Source organism: Chiloscyllium plagiosum, unplaced genomic scaffold, assembly GCF_037043375.1.
Source record: "Chiloscyllium plagiosum isolate Xiang-an unplaced genomic scaffold, Cpla_swu_hap1 HiC_scaffold_7, whole genome shotgun sequence".
Taxonomy (NCBI): domain Eukaryota; kingdom Metazoa; phylum Chordata; class Chondrichthyes; order Orectolobiformes; family Hemiscylliidae; genus Chiloscyllium; species Chiloscyllium plagiosum.
Genome location: NW_028270145.1, coordinates 70,981,980 through 70,996,010, shown reverse-complemented (window position 1 = coordinate 70,996,010; position 14,031 = coordinate 70,981,980). Strand labels below are relative to the sequence as shown.

The 14,031-nt window shown below is 38.7% G+C and overlaps 1 protein-coding gene across 1 annotated transcript in view; it reads right to left on the bottom strand.

The window, feature by feature from the left end:
* The window catches only part of nostrin (nitric oxide synthase trafficking), a 64,655-nt gene that overhangs the window by 41,405 nt on the left and 9,219 nt on the right, over positions 1-14,031 (bottom strand). The window contains exons 3-7 of the mRNA XM_043693923.2: positions 11,937-12,020; positions 5,961-6,023; positions 3,004-3,085; positions 2,828-2,890; positions 2,412-2,510 (exon numbers count right to left, since the gene is read on the bottom strand). Of these exons, the coding sequence (XP_043549858.1) occupies positions 2,412-2,510; positions 2,828-2,890; positions 3,004-3,085; positions 5,961-6,023; positions 11,937-12,020 (391 nt within the window). The remainder of the gene's footprint in view (positions 1-2,411; positions 2,511-2,827; positions 2,891-3,003; positions 3,086-5,960; positions 6,024-11,936; positions 12,021-14,031) is intronic.

The window sequence follows — 14,031 nt, the reverse complement described above, 5'->3', positions numbered from 1 at the left end:
TATCTTGAAGGCAGAGATTCTTGAGAGAAGGGGATCAAGGATTATGATGAAAGAGCAGGAAAGTGAATATGAGGAGTGTCATATCAGCCATGCTTCTATTGAATGGTACAGCAGGCTGGAGGCACCAAACAGCCTTCACCTGTTCCTATTTCATATGGTCTTATAGATCTTTAATAACCCGATCAAAGTGATTAGCAAGCTGCTCAGTTGCATCAAAGCCACCACAAGGTCTAAACAAATTAACTAAACTGAACAAACCACCCAGCATTAACCTTAGGATAGAAGATTACATCAGCGAGCACAGCCTTGTTGACCAAGGAGTCCTAGAAAATGGGACCAATGCTCAAATGTCAAGCAGTGACCGCCACTGAATTTCAAAAGGTATCCATGAATGAATCTCCCAATATTAACATCCTGTGGGGTAACAATTAACCATAAACTACTTTGGACTATCCATATAAATACAGTAGCTGTAACAGTAGGTGAATAGCTAAGAATCCTGCAGCAAGCAAGTCACTTTCTGTCTCCCAGAATCCTATCCATCATCTACACCATCACATCAAGAGTGAGATGGAATAGGCTCCAGTTACCAGCGCAACTTCAATAACATTCAAGAACTTCGGGACAAAACAACTCATTTGACTGGCATCTCATCCACTGCGTACCATCAAGATGATGCACTGTAACAAGTCACCAAGCACTTTCTAAACCCGTGACCTCTATCACCCAGAAGGACAAGGGCAACAGATACATGGGAACCCACCAGTTGCAAATTTCTCTTCAAGCAACACACCACATGGGGCGGCACGGTGGCTCAGTGGTTAGCACTGCTGCCTCACAGCACCAGGGTCCCAGGTTTGATTCCAGCCTCGGGCAGACTGTCTGTGTGGAGTTTGCACATTCTCCCTGTGTCTGTGTGGGTTTCCTCCGGGTGCTCCGGCTTCCTCCCACAGTCCAAAGATGTGCAGGTCAGGTGGATTGGCCATTCTAAATTGCCCATCGTACTAGGTGCATTAATCAGAGGGAAATGGGTCTGGGTGGGTTACTCTTCAGAGGGTCAGTGTGGACTTGTTGGGCCGAAGGGCCTGTTTCCACACTGTAGGGAATCTAATCTCACACTAACTTGCCACTATCCTGCTGTTCCTTCAATACACTGGGTCAAAAACCTGAAAATCCATTCCTAACAGAACTATGGGTGTCCACGTACCTTGGGATTGCAGCACTCCAAGAAGGCACTCAACACCGTTTTCTCCATGGTAATTAGGTATGGGCAATATATTTTGGACTGATCAGTAGCAATAGATCATAAAAAAATGTTACCTTGCCAGGTGATTTCCCTAGTGTTAACTCTCCAAGTTTATTATAAGCACAGTCCTATATTCATTATATTTGTATTAAATTATAAATGCTATTAATACAGAAGTCAGTTGAACTGAATAATAAAAGATAAAAATTGTTTCTATTCACAAACAATGTATACTATGTATGAGGGGAGATAATAGGGAATCTTTACTTGTTTTAATTTCACAGGGAAATTTTAGAGAATATGTAAAGAAGGTGACAAATTATGCAAAAAAGCTATGTTCTAAAAGTCTACCATCATGGTTTGGAATGGAGCTTGGAACCCATAGAAAAGGCCTTCACAGAAGACTGAAACTAGAAGGACTGAAGACATCATAATGATTAGTGAACAAATTTCAGAGAGATTGCGACTAATGACAGTAGTCTGCAATAGTAAAGCCAGGACTGTGGGATTTAAAAGAATCACCAACCATACATTCCATTAGCTGTTTCCCTCTCTGCATAAGAGCTGCCAAACCTGTTGAATACTTCCAGCATTTTCTGTTTTTAATTTATATGATTTGGACTAGTTACAAGAAATGACATGGCTTTATGTTGGTGGAAATGGCTGCTTTCTTATCCACTGGATAAGAAGTATATTAGACAGGCTAAATAGATGAAAGGGACTTTGCGCATATGCTGTTTCCATATGTTTGAAATTACTGTACATAACTCTGTAGTCAACTATATCATTGTCATGGCTACAACAGTACCATTAATAATTGTTTTAATAATGGTGTTATAAAATTTAACTATTTCTCATGAGTTATTAATCCATTTCAACAGGACCCAGCCTGTAACTTCCATGGTGACAAAACATGCCAATATCAATTTGGTCATGGTTCACCAAACTATTGAAAAATGGAAATCAGCTGAAAGATAAACAACCTAAGTTCTTTAATGATAGCACTGACAAAGTCTGATAGCTGCTGAATGATAAAGAGGCAATTATAATGCCAGCTATAACCAAATAACAAATTCAAAAATCACAATTTCATCCCAATTGACTTAAGATCAGACAGCACTGTGCTGCAAAACTTATCTGTTTTCAACACTACAGTATGCACAACCTTTCTTTTCTCTTTTTCAGATACTATTTGTTTGTTGTTCTCCACCAAATCAGAGTTAGATTCATGGTTTTTGGCAGATCGCATCAACTTCTTTTTCATCTGTAATCCAAAAGCATTGTAGTCAATTAGAATCGGAGTTATTGTGTATTAAGTAAGTTACTCTTATCTGATGATATTTGATGAAGCAATGAAACTCCATATTTTTATTATATTTTTCAAAGCCCTTGAACTCAAAATTCAGGTAGATATTCAATACAATTTATATTTAAAATTATTGTACTGGTTTGTAAGAAAAGCAACTTCAGTGGATATATTTTTGTGCTTCTATAAAATAAGCTAAAAACATTCAAATGACTTTAAAAAGTTTTAAATTGTACAGAAGGTCTAAGGGAAATATTAAAAATGTTAACTTATACCTTAATTTGTTGATTCCAGTTGTCTGTAACAAGTTTTGATGACTTTTCAACAGCATTATCCACCTGATGTGCAGGTGTAAGATTGGACAGAAGAGGACAGATTAATGTTAGAAGGACAGCAGAAATAAATTAGCTAACATACAGAAAACACATTTTATAGAATGCATAATACATACTGACTTTCTCCTTTTAGTATGTTCATCCAGCATTTGACGGATTGGTTTAATTGCTTCTTGCTGAATGGCAATGGCTAATTTCCTGTTTTGAATAACATATACAATAATTTTTAAATCTAAATATCTCCAAGCACGTGAAAAATGTATCAAGCTACAATACTATTTTTTTTCTAATATGGTTGTTTAAAACAATCAAATGATTCAGTCGGGTCAATATTTCCTCTGATGGGAGAATCTCAAATAATAGGAAATAAATTTAATATTGAAGTTAGGCCAGGTAGGTGAGTGGCAACATGAAGCACTTCCTCACATATAAGGATAATGAAAGTCTGAACCCTCCAACCCAAAATGTTGTGGATATGGTTGACTGATATTTGTCAATCTCAGTCCTGAAACATGTATTAGGTAAGGCTATTGTGTATATGAAAAAATGTGGGTACACCCAGTTTAGGTAGAGATTAGTCATATTGCAACAGATTAGCAAAATGAGTTCAAGGTGCAAAATGGCCTACTCGTGCTCCTATTACAGCTGCAATCAGCTTCTGTTGATGGAACAGAAGGAATGGTAATCTAGAGTTACAGGAAAGTATACAAATCAGTAAAGACTGAAGTAAACATCCCACACAGGGTGGGGTGAGGCGATAGAGAAATACAATTGAGTTAATAATGTTGGCAGAGATGCAATAATTGCATTGGGATACATATAGAAATGGGCGTGCCTATAATCATTATGATTTAGATGATAAGAGGCTACCACCTTTATAACTTTGGTCACCATTTGTTTGCCATTTTTCATTTTTTGTTTCCCTTGCAGATGATTTGGCTTATTTTAAAACAATTGATTTCAAGTTAAATAAACTAGACCTTTTAACTTCCCTTGGCACCATTTTCTTATGATTGTACTCATGGTTCTTCCTCCTCTTATGCCCGAAATGTCGATTCTCCTGCTCCTTGGATGCTGCCTGACCTGCTGCGCTTTTCCAGCAACACATTTTTCAGCTCACATTATGAATGACTATATAGGATATGAGAACATTTTTGAGAAGACATAGTAGTTACATTGAAACAAGGATAACAATTCTAATGCAGAGTATTGTTATATAGTTGAATTCCACAAAACAGGTAGTAGAATGGAATAGAATGATGAACAGATCTAAGGCAGTAGTGAGAGTGAGTAGGGGCAATGGCTGGAGAAGCTGCAGTCTTAAACTCTCAGACTGTTATTAATGTCTTTAGGTAGGATGGCCAGATTAGATGAAATACAATCCCTTTTATAATGAAAGTATGTTTATCACTAAAGAGTATATACAGCAGGAGCTACTGATGCAACATTATGCAGAAAGAATGATAAGTATGCCCATGTAGGCACAATGAGGCATCCCCTCATTCTTAGTATTCATGCAAACACTAACAAATCCTCCAATATTTTCATTCTCATCTTTCATGCCTTGAGCGTGACCTGATTTGCTGCTTACTTTGCTAAAGAGTACTGTGAGTTTGGTTCTATTTTTAGTAACGTTGCAACCTAGACACAAAATGTGCAATGAAGAGACTTCTAACAGCACTGACAAAGATTGTGACAGGATTATCCACAAAGCAGAAGACTGATGTGGATAGATTTTGATCAGTTTTGAGAAAAAACAATCCACTGGGCAAATTTGAATTATAGGTAAAAACAAGCACTGCAGATGCTGAAAACCAGAGTCCAGATTAGAATGGTGCTGGAAAAGCACAGCAGGTCAGGCAGCATCCGAGGAACAGGAGGAGGAGGAAGAACCATGAGTATAATCATAAGAAAATGGTGCCAAGGGAAGTTAAAAGGTCTAGTTTATTTAACTTGAAATCAATTGTTTAAAATGAGCCAAATCATCTGCAAGGGAAACAAAAAAATGGAAAATGGCAAACAAATGGTGCTAATCTAACCTTTCAATTGTGAGACTTCAAATAGTGATTGGAGGTTACGAGATGGAAAAAAAAATACATGTACTTCTAAACACAGAACTACAACTACAAAAGTCAAAGGATTAAATATTATACCTAACAATGTTTCTAAATTTTGAAGTTAAAAATCATGCAACACCAGGTTATAGTCCAATAGGTTTATTTGGAAGCACTAACTTTTGAAGTGTTGCTCTTTCATTAGGAAGCTATGGAGCAGGACCATACACCACAGAATTTATAGCAAAAGATTACAGTGTCATGCAACTGAAATGATAAATTGGTTTGTTCAACATAACATTTCAGTTGCATGACACTGTAATCTTTTGCTATAAAATCTGTGTCATATGGTCCTGCTCCGCAGTTACCTGATGATGTAGCACCTCTGAAAGGTAGTGCTTCCAAACAAACGTGTTGGACTGTAACCTGGTATTTGTCCACCCCAGTCCAATACCAGCTCCTCCACATCTAAATTTTGAGTGATAGGAAATGCTGTAGGAATCATATCAATGATTCTTGATAAATAATCTGATAAGAAGCAGTTTACATAAAGAATTTTCTATTCAAATCCAGATGGAGCAGATAATGACATATCCCATGATTTTAGCACAGATCTAGAACTTTAACATTAAAGACATCTGATTCTGGAAAAAAAACCTCACTATTTCTTCTGATACTCCTCAGCCAGTTAAGTCTGGTTTCAATAAATTATGTGCAGAGATGACCAGGGTGAGTTAACAGTGGTAGTATTCTCACCTCTGAGTCAGGAGAGCCCAACTGCAGACAGTCATTGCTCACAATCTCATATTTATTGAGTTGTGACTTGCCTTACTGACAGATAGATTGACCTTGAGAACTCTGACCACTACAGTATCTATCAGCGTTATGTGTTGCACAGACAAATAAAGTATAATATAAATACTTCAATGCTCAAGTTTACAGAATAGGGAAGAACGTATTTCCAAGCTATGGCACTGAAACAGTGGTTCGGACTCATCCCAGGTCACCTTTAAACGCACCCGTGCAATTCTGCAGTAAACGTCATTTCTTGAGAGACGCAGTTCCACCCATCAAATATGGAGCTGCAAACAAAGATATTTGTTAAATAACTGACAACGTGAAGTCATCAATTATATCATGAATAAGCTTGGTTCAAAACAAAACATTGTATATTGTCCAAAACTACCCTGATAAAAATATAATTGAGCCATAGCAAATAATTTTAAAATGCCATCACTGTAGTGTTGGAAATGTATAATTATTACATAAATTTCAACAACTGAAAATTACAAGCATTTGTGCACTCAAAGATATGAGTTTCCATGGAGACTGAGACAATCAGTCTTTTATTTTTGATGCCAATTTTCTGCCTTCACTGTCATTTCTAATGACACTGACTCCCAGCTGGGATACAATTCCATGAATGCCAGTTACCATCTGGCCATTATTCATGTGTGAACCCTGACAGAAGTACTAACAGGCTAGTTATTCACAGAGCATCATTGACAAGTCTAATCCCTAATCCTGGCCACGCTTCATGTTCACAACTCCTTATGTTCAGCAAGACTGCTGTATGATGCTCAAAAATAGTAAAACCTTTTTCCCCTTCTTACCCAGAGGGTGTGTATGATTCAGCAACTGAAGGTAACCTCAATGAACAACTGACAAATTTGGATGTTAATGCTTTACCTTCTGTAAATTAATATTTACTTTGTACAAATGGAGTTCTGTTCCATGACATGAAATATCACATGACCAGACACAAACCAAACCAGAAAGGCAGTGGCTAGGATATATCTATGGGAGGCTTGTTTTCAGCTTAACTATTTCAGAACCAATATTTTGTGTCTTGAAAAAAACCAGCTTCCACACATTGAAAAAAAGTTTAATAGCTCAAGATGGATTTGTCTTAATTGACACTCATTCCACTTTCACCTACATTAGTTCAGAGAAGTATTTGAAGCCAAGAATCAAGCTCAATTACCTTTTCTTTCAAAAAAAAAGGTACCTACAAAAGTAATAAATGATTTTGTCTTGTCCTCATCAGAATATAAATGTCCACTTTAGTAATCCTACAACTTCTGAATCCAAATTCTGGTAAGTATTCATAAAAAAGAACTTTTGTTTTGGTGGTCGTCTCATTGTATCTGACAACCACTTGGCATTGGCTATGTTCCAGGCTGCCCAATAATGCAATGGGGCAGTAAACAGCTGTTGGATCTCCCCTTTGCATATTTTTCAAGTAATGACCCAGATGCTTCCAAATTTCTTTTTGCCTGAAAAATGATGTGGTATGAATTTTCAAATCATGGCTTTCAATAAAGAATTAAAAAGATATCATTTGTAACATATAAGCTGTTTAAAAAAAGCACAATCATCAGTTAGAAAATCCTGTACCTACTTATGAGTCTGGAAATTTTTGCCATCATTCTGATTTTTTAAAAATCATCTATGGGATGTGTACATCGCAGTCTAGGCCAGCACTTATTGCCTACCTAATTGTCTTTGGGAAGTGATGGTATTCAGCTACTTCCATAAATGAGTGCTGCCTTGGGGTTCAGGTATATTCACAGTGCTATTAGATAGGGAGTTCTAGGATTTTGAAGGAACAGGAAGGGAAATGCAATATAGTTCCAAATTTGGAAGTGTAGAACAGCAATTTTAGTTTATGGTGATCCCAAGCTTGTAACGCGTTGTTAGGGTGACACGGTGGCTCAGGTTAGCACTGCTGCCTGACAGCACCAGGGTCTGGCTTTGATTCCAGCCTTGGGTGACTGTGTGTGTGGAGTTTGCATATTCTCCCTGTGTTAGCGTAAGTTTTATCAGAGTGTTCTGGTTTCCTCCCACAGTCCAAAGATGTCCAAGTTAGGTGAATTGACAGTGCTAAATTGCCCACAGTGATCAGGAATGTGTAGGTTAGGTGCATTAGTTAGGGGTAAATGTAGAGTAATAGGGTAGGGGAATGGGTCTGGGTAGGTTACTCTTCAGAGGAGCAGTGAGGACCTGTTGGGCCGAAGGGCCTGTTTCCACACGGTGGAGATTTTATTCTATCTGCTGCCCTACTCCTTCTCGGATTGAGGTGTGGGCTTTGGAAGGTGTTGAAGGAATTTGCACAAGATGCTGCTTCACACCTTGTAGATGACACAAACTGCCACCACTGTACATTGCTGGTGAAGTGAGTGAATGCTGAAGGTGCCCTATCCTGCCTGGTGTGAAGCTTGTACTGTGTTGTGAGAGCTGACTCTCACCCAGGCAAGGGAAGAACATTCTATTACACTCTTGAATTGAACTTTGGAGATAGTGAGTGGGGGTTGGTGAGAGAGGAGGGGAATTCTGAGCTTCTAACCAACTCTTGCAGCCATAATATTTATATGGCTATTTTCTGATCAATTGTAACACTCAAGACATTGACAATGGGGGATTCAGTGATGATAGTGCCAGTGAACGTCAAGAGGAGACAGTTAAATTCTGCCTTGTTTGAGACAGTGATTGTCGAAAAGGGTAGCGCTGGAAAAGCACAGCAGATCAGGCAGCATCCAAGGAGCAGGAGAGTGGACGTTTTGGGCATAAGCCCTTCTCCTGCTCCTTGGATGCTGCCTGACCTGCTGTGCTTTTTCTGCAACACCTTTTTGACTCTGACTCTCCAGCATCCACAGTCCTCACTTTCTCCTCCTTGAGACAATGATTGCCTGGTGTGATGTTGCTTGCCACTTAATCAACACAAGGCTGGTTGTTGTCCAGGTTTTACTGCATGGACGAGGATTTCTTTTGTATGTGAGAAGCCATGAAGGATATTAAACGTTGTGCAATCATCAGCGAAATCCCCACTTCTGCCCTTATGAAGGAGGGAAGGTCATTGATGAAGAAGCTGAAAATGGTTGGGTCTAGGACTTGGCATTGAGGAATACTTGGAGTGATATCCTGAGATAATTAACTTCCTAAATAACCATCTTTTGTTGTGTAAGGAGAATCCCAACTTTAAGAGCTATCTGATTCCTAATCATGTCAGTTTTGCTGGGGGTCCTTGATGCTATACTTGGTCAAATGTTGGCTTGATATCAAGGGCAGTCATTCTGACCTAACACCTGGAATTCAGCATTTCTATCCTGGTTTGGACCAAGGTTGTAATGATGCCAACGGCTGAAGTCAGCTCTGATCCTGGTAAAATTAAACCAAGTATCAGTGAGCAGATTATTTTTGAGCAACACCACTTGACAGCACTATCGATAACCCTTCCACCACTTTGCTGATGATGATCAAGAGTGCACTGATAGAGTTCTAATGAACCAAGTTGGACTTGCCATGCTTGTTGTGGACAGGGGATAAGTGAGTGATTTTTCACAACTGTCAACATTGTAGCTGTGTTAGAAGAATTATGGCAGTGCTTGTTCCGAAGCCTCATCTCTTGTACTGGTTCACAACAAATAAAAATATCTCTCCTAAAAGTTTGCTGAAACAACATAGGAAATTACAAGAATTGCATCAACCCTGACTCTACACACAAAGGTCAAGCAGATAGTCTGTGAACCTGACAACATCAAGCAAAAAGAAAAAAATTGGGACACTAAAGGTCATAATCTCAGATTCTTACATCACCATCCCTGGGCATTTCCTGTCTGAACATCAAGATCTGCCCATCAGCAAATGAGTGAACAGTCAAGGAGATGGTGTCCAGGAATCCTCAACATTGACTCTAGACTTCTTTCTCAGTTTGGATTTTGTCAGACCTCTCAGCTTTTGTCTAAACATAGACAACAAATCTGAATTGCAGAGGTAAGATAAAGCAATAGTAAGACATCAAGCAAAAAAAAAACCAAAGGACTACAGATGCTTGAAATCAGAAACAAAAATCAAAATTGCTGGGAAAACTCAACAGGTCTGGCAGCATCTGTGCAGACAAATCACAATTAATATTTTGGAGTCCAGTGATCCTTTTTCAGAACTGATTTTAGCTTGGAAAAGATTGGTATTTAAATGCTAAAGAAGGCATCGGGGGAAGGAGGAGGAGAAAAAAGATAGGTGGAAATGAAGCCCAGAGAGAAAGAACAATAGTTGATCAGACAAAGAAATGGATCAGGATTAGCCTGGGGGAAAGACATCAAGGCAAAGTTTGACCAAAAAGAATGACAATAAGAAATCCTAGCAGAACAGAAAGAATTTGGAAGCATGGGGAAATTATTCCATGGCTGGAGGATATGCTTGCACAAAGTAAGATAGTTGCGAACCTAAGAGGTCAATCATTCATCTCAACCCTAGGACATTGCTGCTGGACTTCACCAGGTAATGTCCTGAGTCCAACCATTTTCACAATGCCAATAAAAGATATTAACTGTTACTTTGTCTGAGGATTATACTTTAAGAAAAAAGACACTGAATTATGCATATTGGTATACATAAAAATTAAGTAAGTTAGTTTTCATGGAAGTCTGTTGTTTATAATTTGATGTTCTTCTCACTGTGTCCTGGCTATGTTTCCTGGATTGAGGACTTTGAATTCTCAAGTTAGAACTAGTTAGCATTCAAAAACTGTTCATTAACGAAAGCATGTGTAGATTTCATCAAGGCAAGTCAGGATCGAGATAACTAATGGCTCAGAGTTTGCTGAAAATACAATTGCATGTGAACAAGCATGCCATTGCTAAAATATAAATTAGTCAGTAACCTGTGACGAAGAGAAAGCTTTTCCCTGTTGCCTCATTATCAGCTTCCAGAAAATGCAAGTATGTACAAATGTATGTTTGAACAAGTCTAACTAACAAGCATATCCTGCTCCAGCAAAATCTAAGCCAATACACATTTTTTTAGGTGACTGCCTGGAGTGATAAACAAATGCTAACAGTGGATATAGACTTTCAGAAGGGATTCTCAAGTGGCATATTAAAAAGTAAACATGTTATGAGGTAATATAGACAGAAAGTTGTAATAAAGGTACACTATTATTCTGAGATTAGAGGAAAGTTGAAAATAAAATACAATAGTCTAATTTTGGTCTTGTGTGTAAAAATGATTTGAATGTGGCATAATTGAACACAATCAAAGGCTCTATTGGGAGATAAAGTAGCAATGGGATAAGTTTTGACATTTCCAAAAAAAAACACTAATGACGAAATGGTGGGAGTAGAAGTTAAGAGCAAAAGAAAAAGGCCACCAATCAAAAATATCAAGAATGGTCTGCCCTAGGCTTCAACTCCTCCTTCATGCCAGTTAGCCTGTTCCAAGGTAGGTTGTGCAACTAATGCTCTAAGAAACAAACTCATACACAAATAAAAATTCATCTTTCACCATACCCTGGTGCATCTGATTTGTTTGGTCAACATGCAGATAAGAATCCCCAATAAGAATTATAGTGCTTTTTTTAAGTCACAATGATACATTTCTGTTTGTGCTGTCATCTCATCTATCTTGTTATAAATGCTGCATGCATTCAGATAAAGAACCTGATAAAAGCTTTGACATTTTAATCTTTATTACTTAATTCTGGTTCTAACTTTTGCTGTACTATTCTGCTGAAATATTTTGTCCAGTCCTGTCATGCTATTGTTTGCCTCTTCCCCATACCTCTTCCCTTTTTTGATTCTGATTTTTTAAAACTTCCATTCAATTGACGCCCTCACCAACTAATATTTTAAAGGCCCATCTATAACTCTAGTTATATGATTTTCCAGGACACTGGTCCAGCAAGGGTAAAGTCAAACCTATCCAACAGAACAACTCTTTTTCCTCAATACTGGTGGCACTGCCCCATGAAACAGAACCCATTGCTCATATGCCAATCTTTGGATTTTAAGTACTTAGTGGTAGGATTAGAAGGTGGTTGAAAAGAAATCTTTTCACTGGAGCATCTTAACGATATGGAAATCATGAACTGGAGGCAGAAATCCTCACTTCATTTACCAAAAACCTAGATATTCTTTTGAATTGCCATTGCCCCATAGGAGATGAAGGCACTTTTTTTATTTAAATACAGAGACATAGATTTCAGATATGTTACTTACTTTTTAATTATATTGGCAGATGCTTTGGTAATTTTGTTTGCAAGTCGCAAGAGTCCTTTGCCATACTTCTTTTCTAGGTCAGCTCTGAAAAAGCACACAACTGTCATGTGTTTATAATAGAGTAATGCAATTAGTAAAATTGTAAAGGCACAGAGTTATCCATTTTTAAAGATTGGTGCCAGCTCCTCATTGAACTCTTCTTAAAACTGCAATGTCCACACAATTCCCTTTATTTGAAACAGCAACCTAGGCAATGAAATCGTTTGTAGCAAGCTGTCAGGTTTGTCTGTCACTTCGGATAAGAGCGCCCACTTGTACTTAAATTTTATCCTGAAACACACTGCAGCAAAAATAAACCTCCCAAAGAAATATGCTGTGATGCAAGTCTCCTCAATTGTCATCAGTCATTGCATCCTACATAATGACATACTGGATACAGTCCAGCTACAGGAAGCAAAGGAAGTATCATGGGAAAGGGAGGAGAATGTAGGCGGAGATAATGATCAGCAAAAGAATGAACACAACTCAGAAGGTCATCCTGTCATTGATCCAAGAAATAGCACAAATGCTCTTGATATGCAAGAGAAAAATAAGGCTCAGCAAATGCAAAGACACACCTTAAAGCCCTATATTTATTATGTGCAACATCTTCCCATCTGAAATTACACTTGCTAGTAATTTTCCTAGATGAACAAGGTCAATCACTTCATCTGGCTCCACACAAAAATTCCCTCATTTGTCCTTGAGTGGACAAACCCTTTCCCTAGTTACCCTGTTGATCCTTATACACATATAAAACACCATGCGATTTTCCTTAATCCTATTTGTCATTTCATGACCCCTTTTAATTCTCTTAACTCTTAAAGGTCTTTCCTGCTTTGTTTATATCTATATGTCTTCAATTTCCTAAAGTTTCCTTTCTCTTTTTAACTAAGCATGCAATCTCTCATCATATCCTTCATTTTCACAGCAACGTGCTAGTCCTGAATTCTAATCAACTGGCCTTGAAAGTATTCCCACATGCCAGATGTGGATCTACCCTCAAACAGCTGCCTCCCATCTACATTCCCCAGTCCCTGCCTCATGTTGTCCTGGTTAGCCTTTCCCTATTTTAGTACTTTCATCCAAGGATTACTCTTATTCTCACCCATCAGTAACTTAAAACATATGGAATTATGGTTACTACTCCCGAAATGCTGCCCCAACTTTGATCACTTGGTCAGGCTCATTCCTCAATACCAAGTCTAGTATGGCCCCTTTCCTTGATGGACAATTTACAAACAGCTGAAAGAAACCCTCCTGGACATACCAAACACATTATCCCTCATCAAAGTCCTGGAACTAAGGGAACTAAGTCAATATTGGGGAAGATAAAATCATTTACCATAATACCACTGTTGTTGTTAAATCTTTCCGTAATATGTCTATACATTAGATTAGATTAGATTACTTACAGTGTGGAAACAGGCCCTTCGGCCCAACAAGTCCACACCGCCCCACCGAAGCGCAACCCACCCATTCCCCTACATTTACCTCTTTACCTAACACTATGGGCAATTTTGCATGGCCAATTCACCTGACCTGCACATCTTTGGACTGTGGGAGGAAACCGGAGCACCCGGAGGAAACCCACGCAGACACGGGGAGAACGTGCAAACTCCACACAGTCAGTCGCCTGAGGGGGGTATTGAACCCGGGTCTCTGGCGCTGTGAAGCAGCAGTGCTAACCACTGTGCCACCGTGCCGCACATCTGTTCCTCTATCACCTGCTGACTGTTGAGAGGCCTGTAATTACATTCCATCAAAGTGATTACACCCTTCCTGTTCCTGAGTTCTATCCATATAGCCTCACCTGCTGCATGAGCCAGCACCTTATGAAAGAAACATCCCAGCCAGCATAAAAAGTCTAATGTGGACTGAGCTCCTCATGAAACCAAGAAAGGAGTAGACTACCACTGCCTGAAGCCCTGCTGGTTATTTTGCTAACTCAGATAGCCCAGAATCTACATTGTCAAGTCTTTGAGTTGTTCCATCAGGGTCCAAAGAATTTTTGTTTTATTCATTCACAGGGCGAGACTGTCACTGGCTAGGCCAG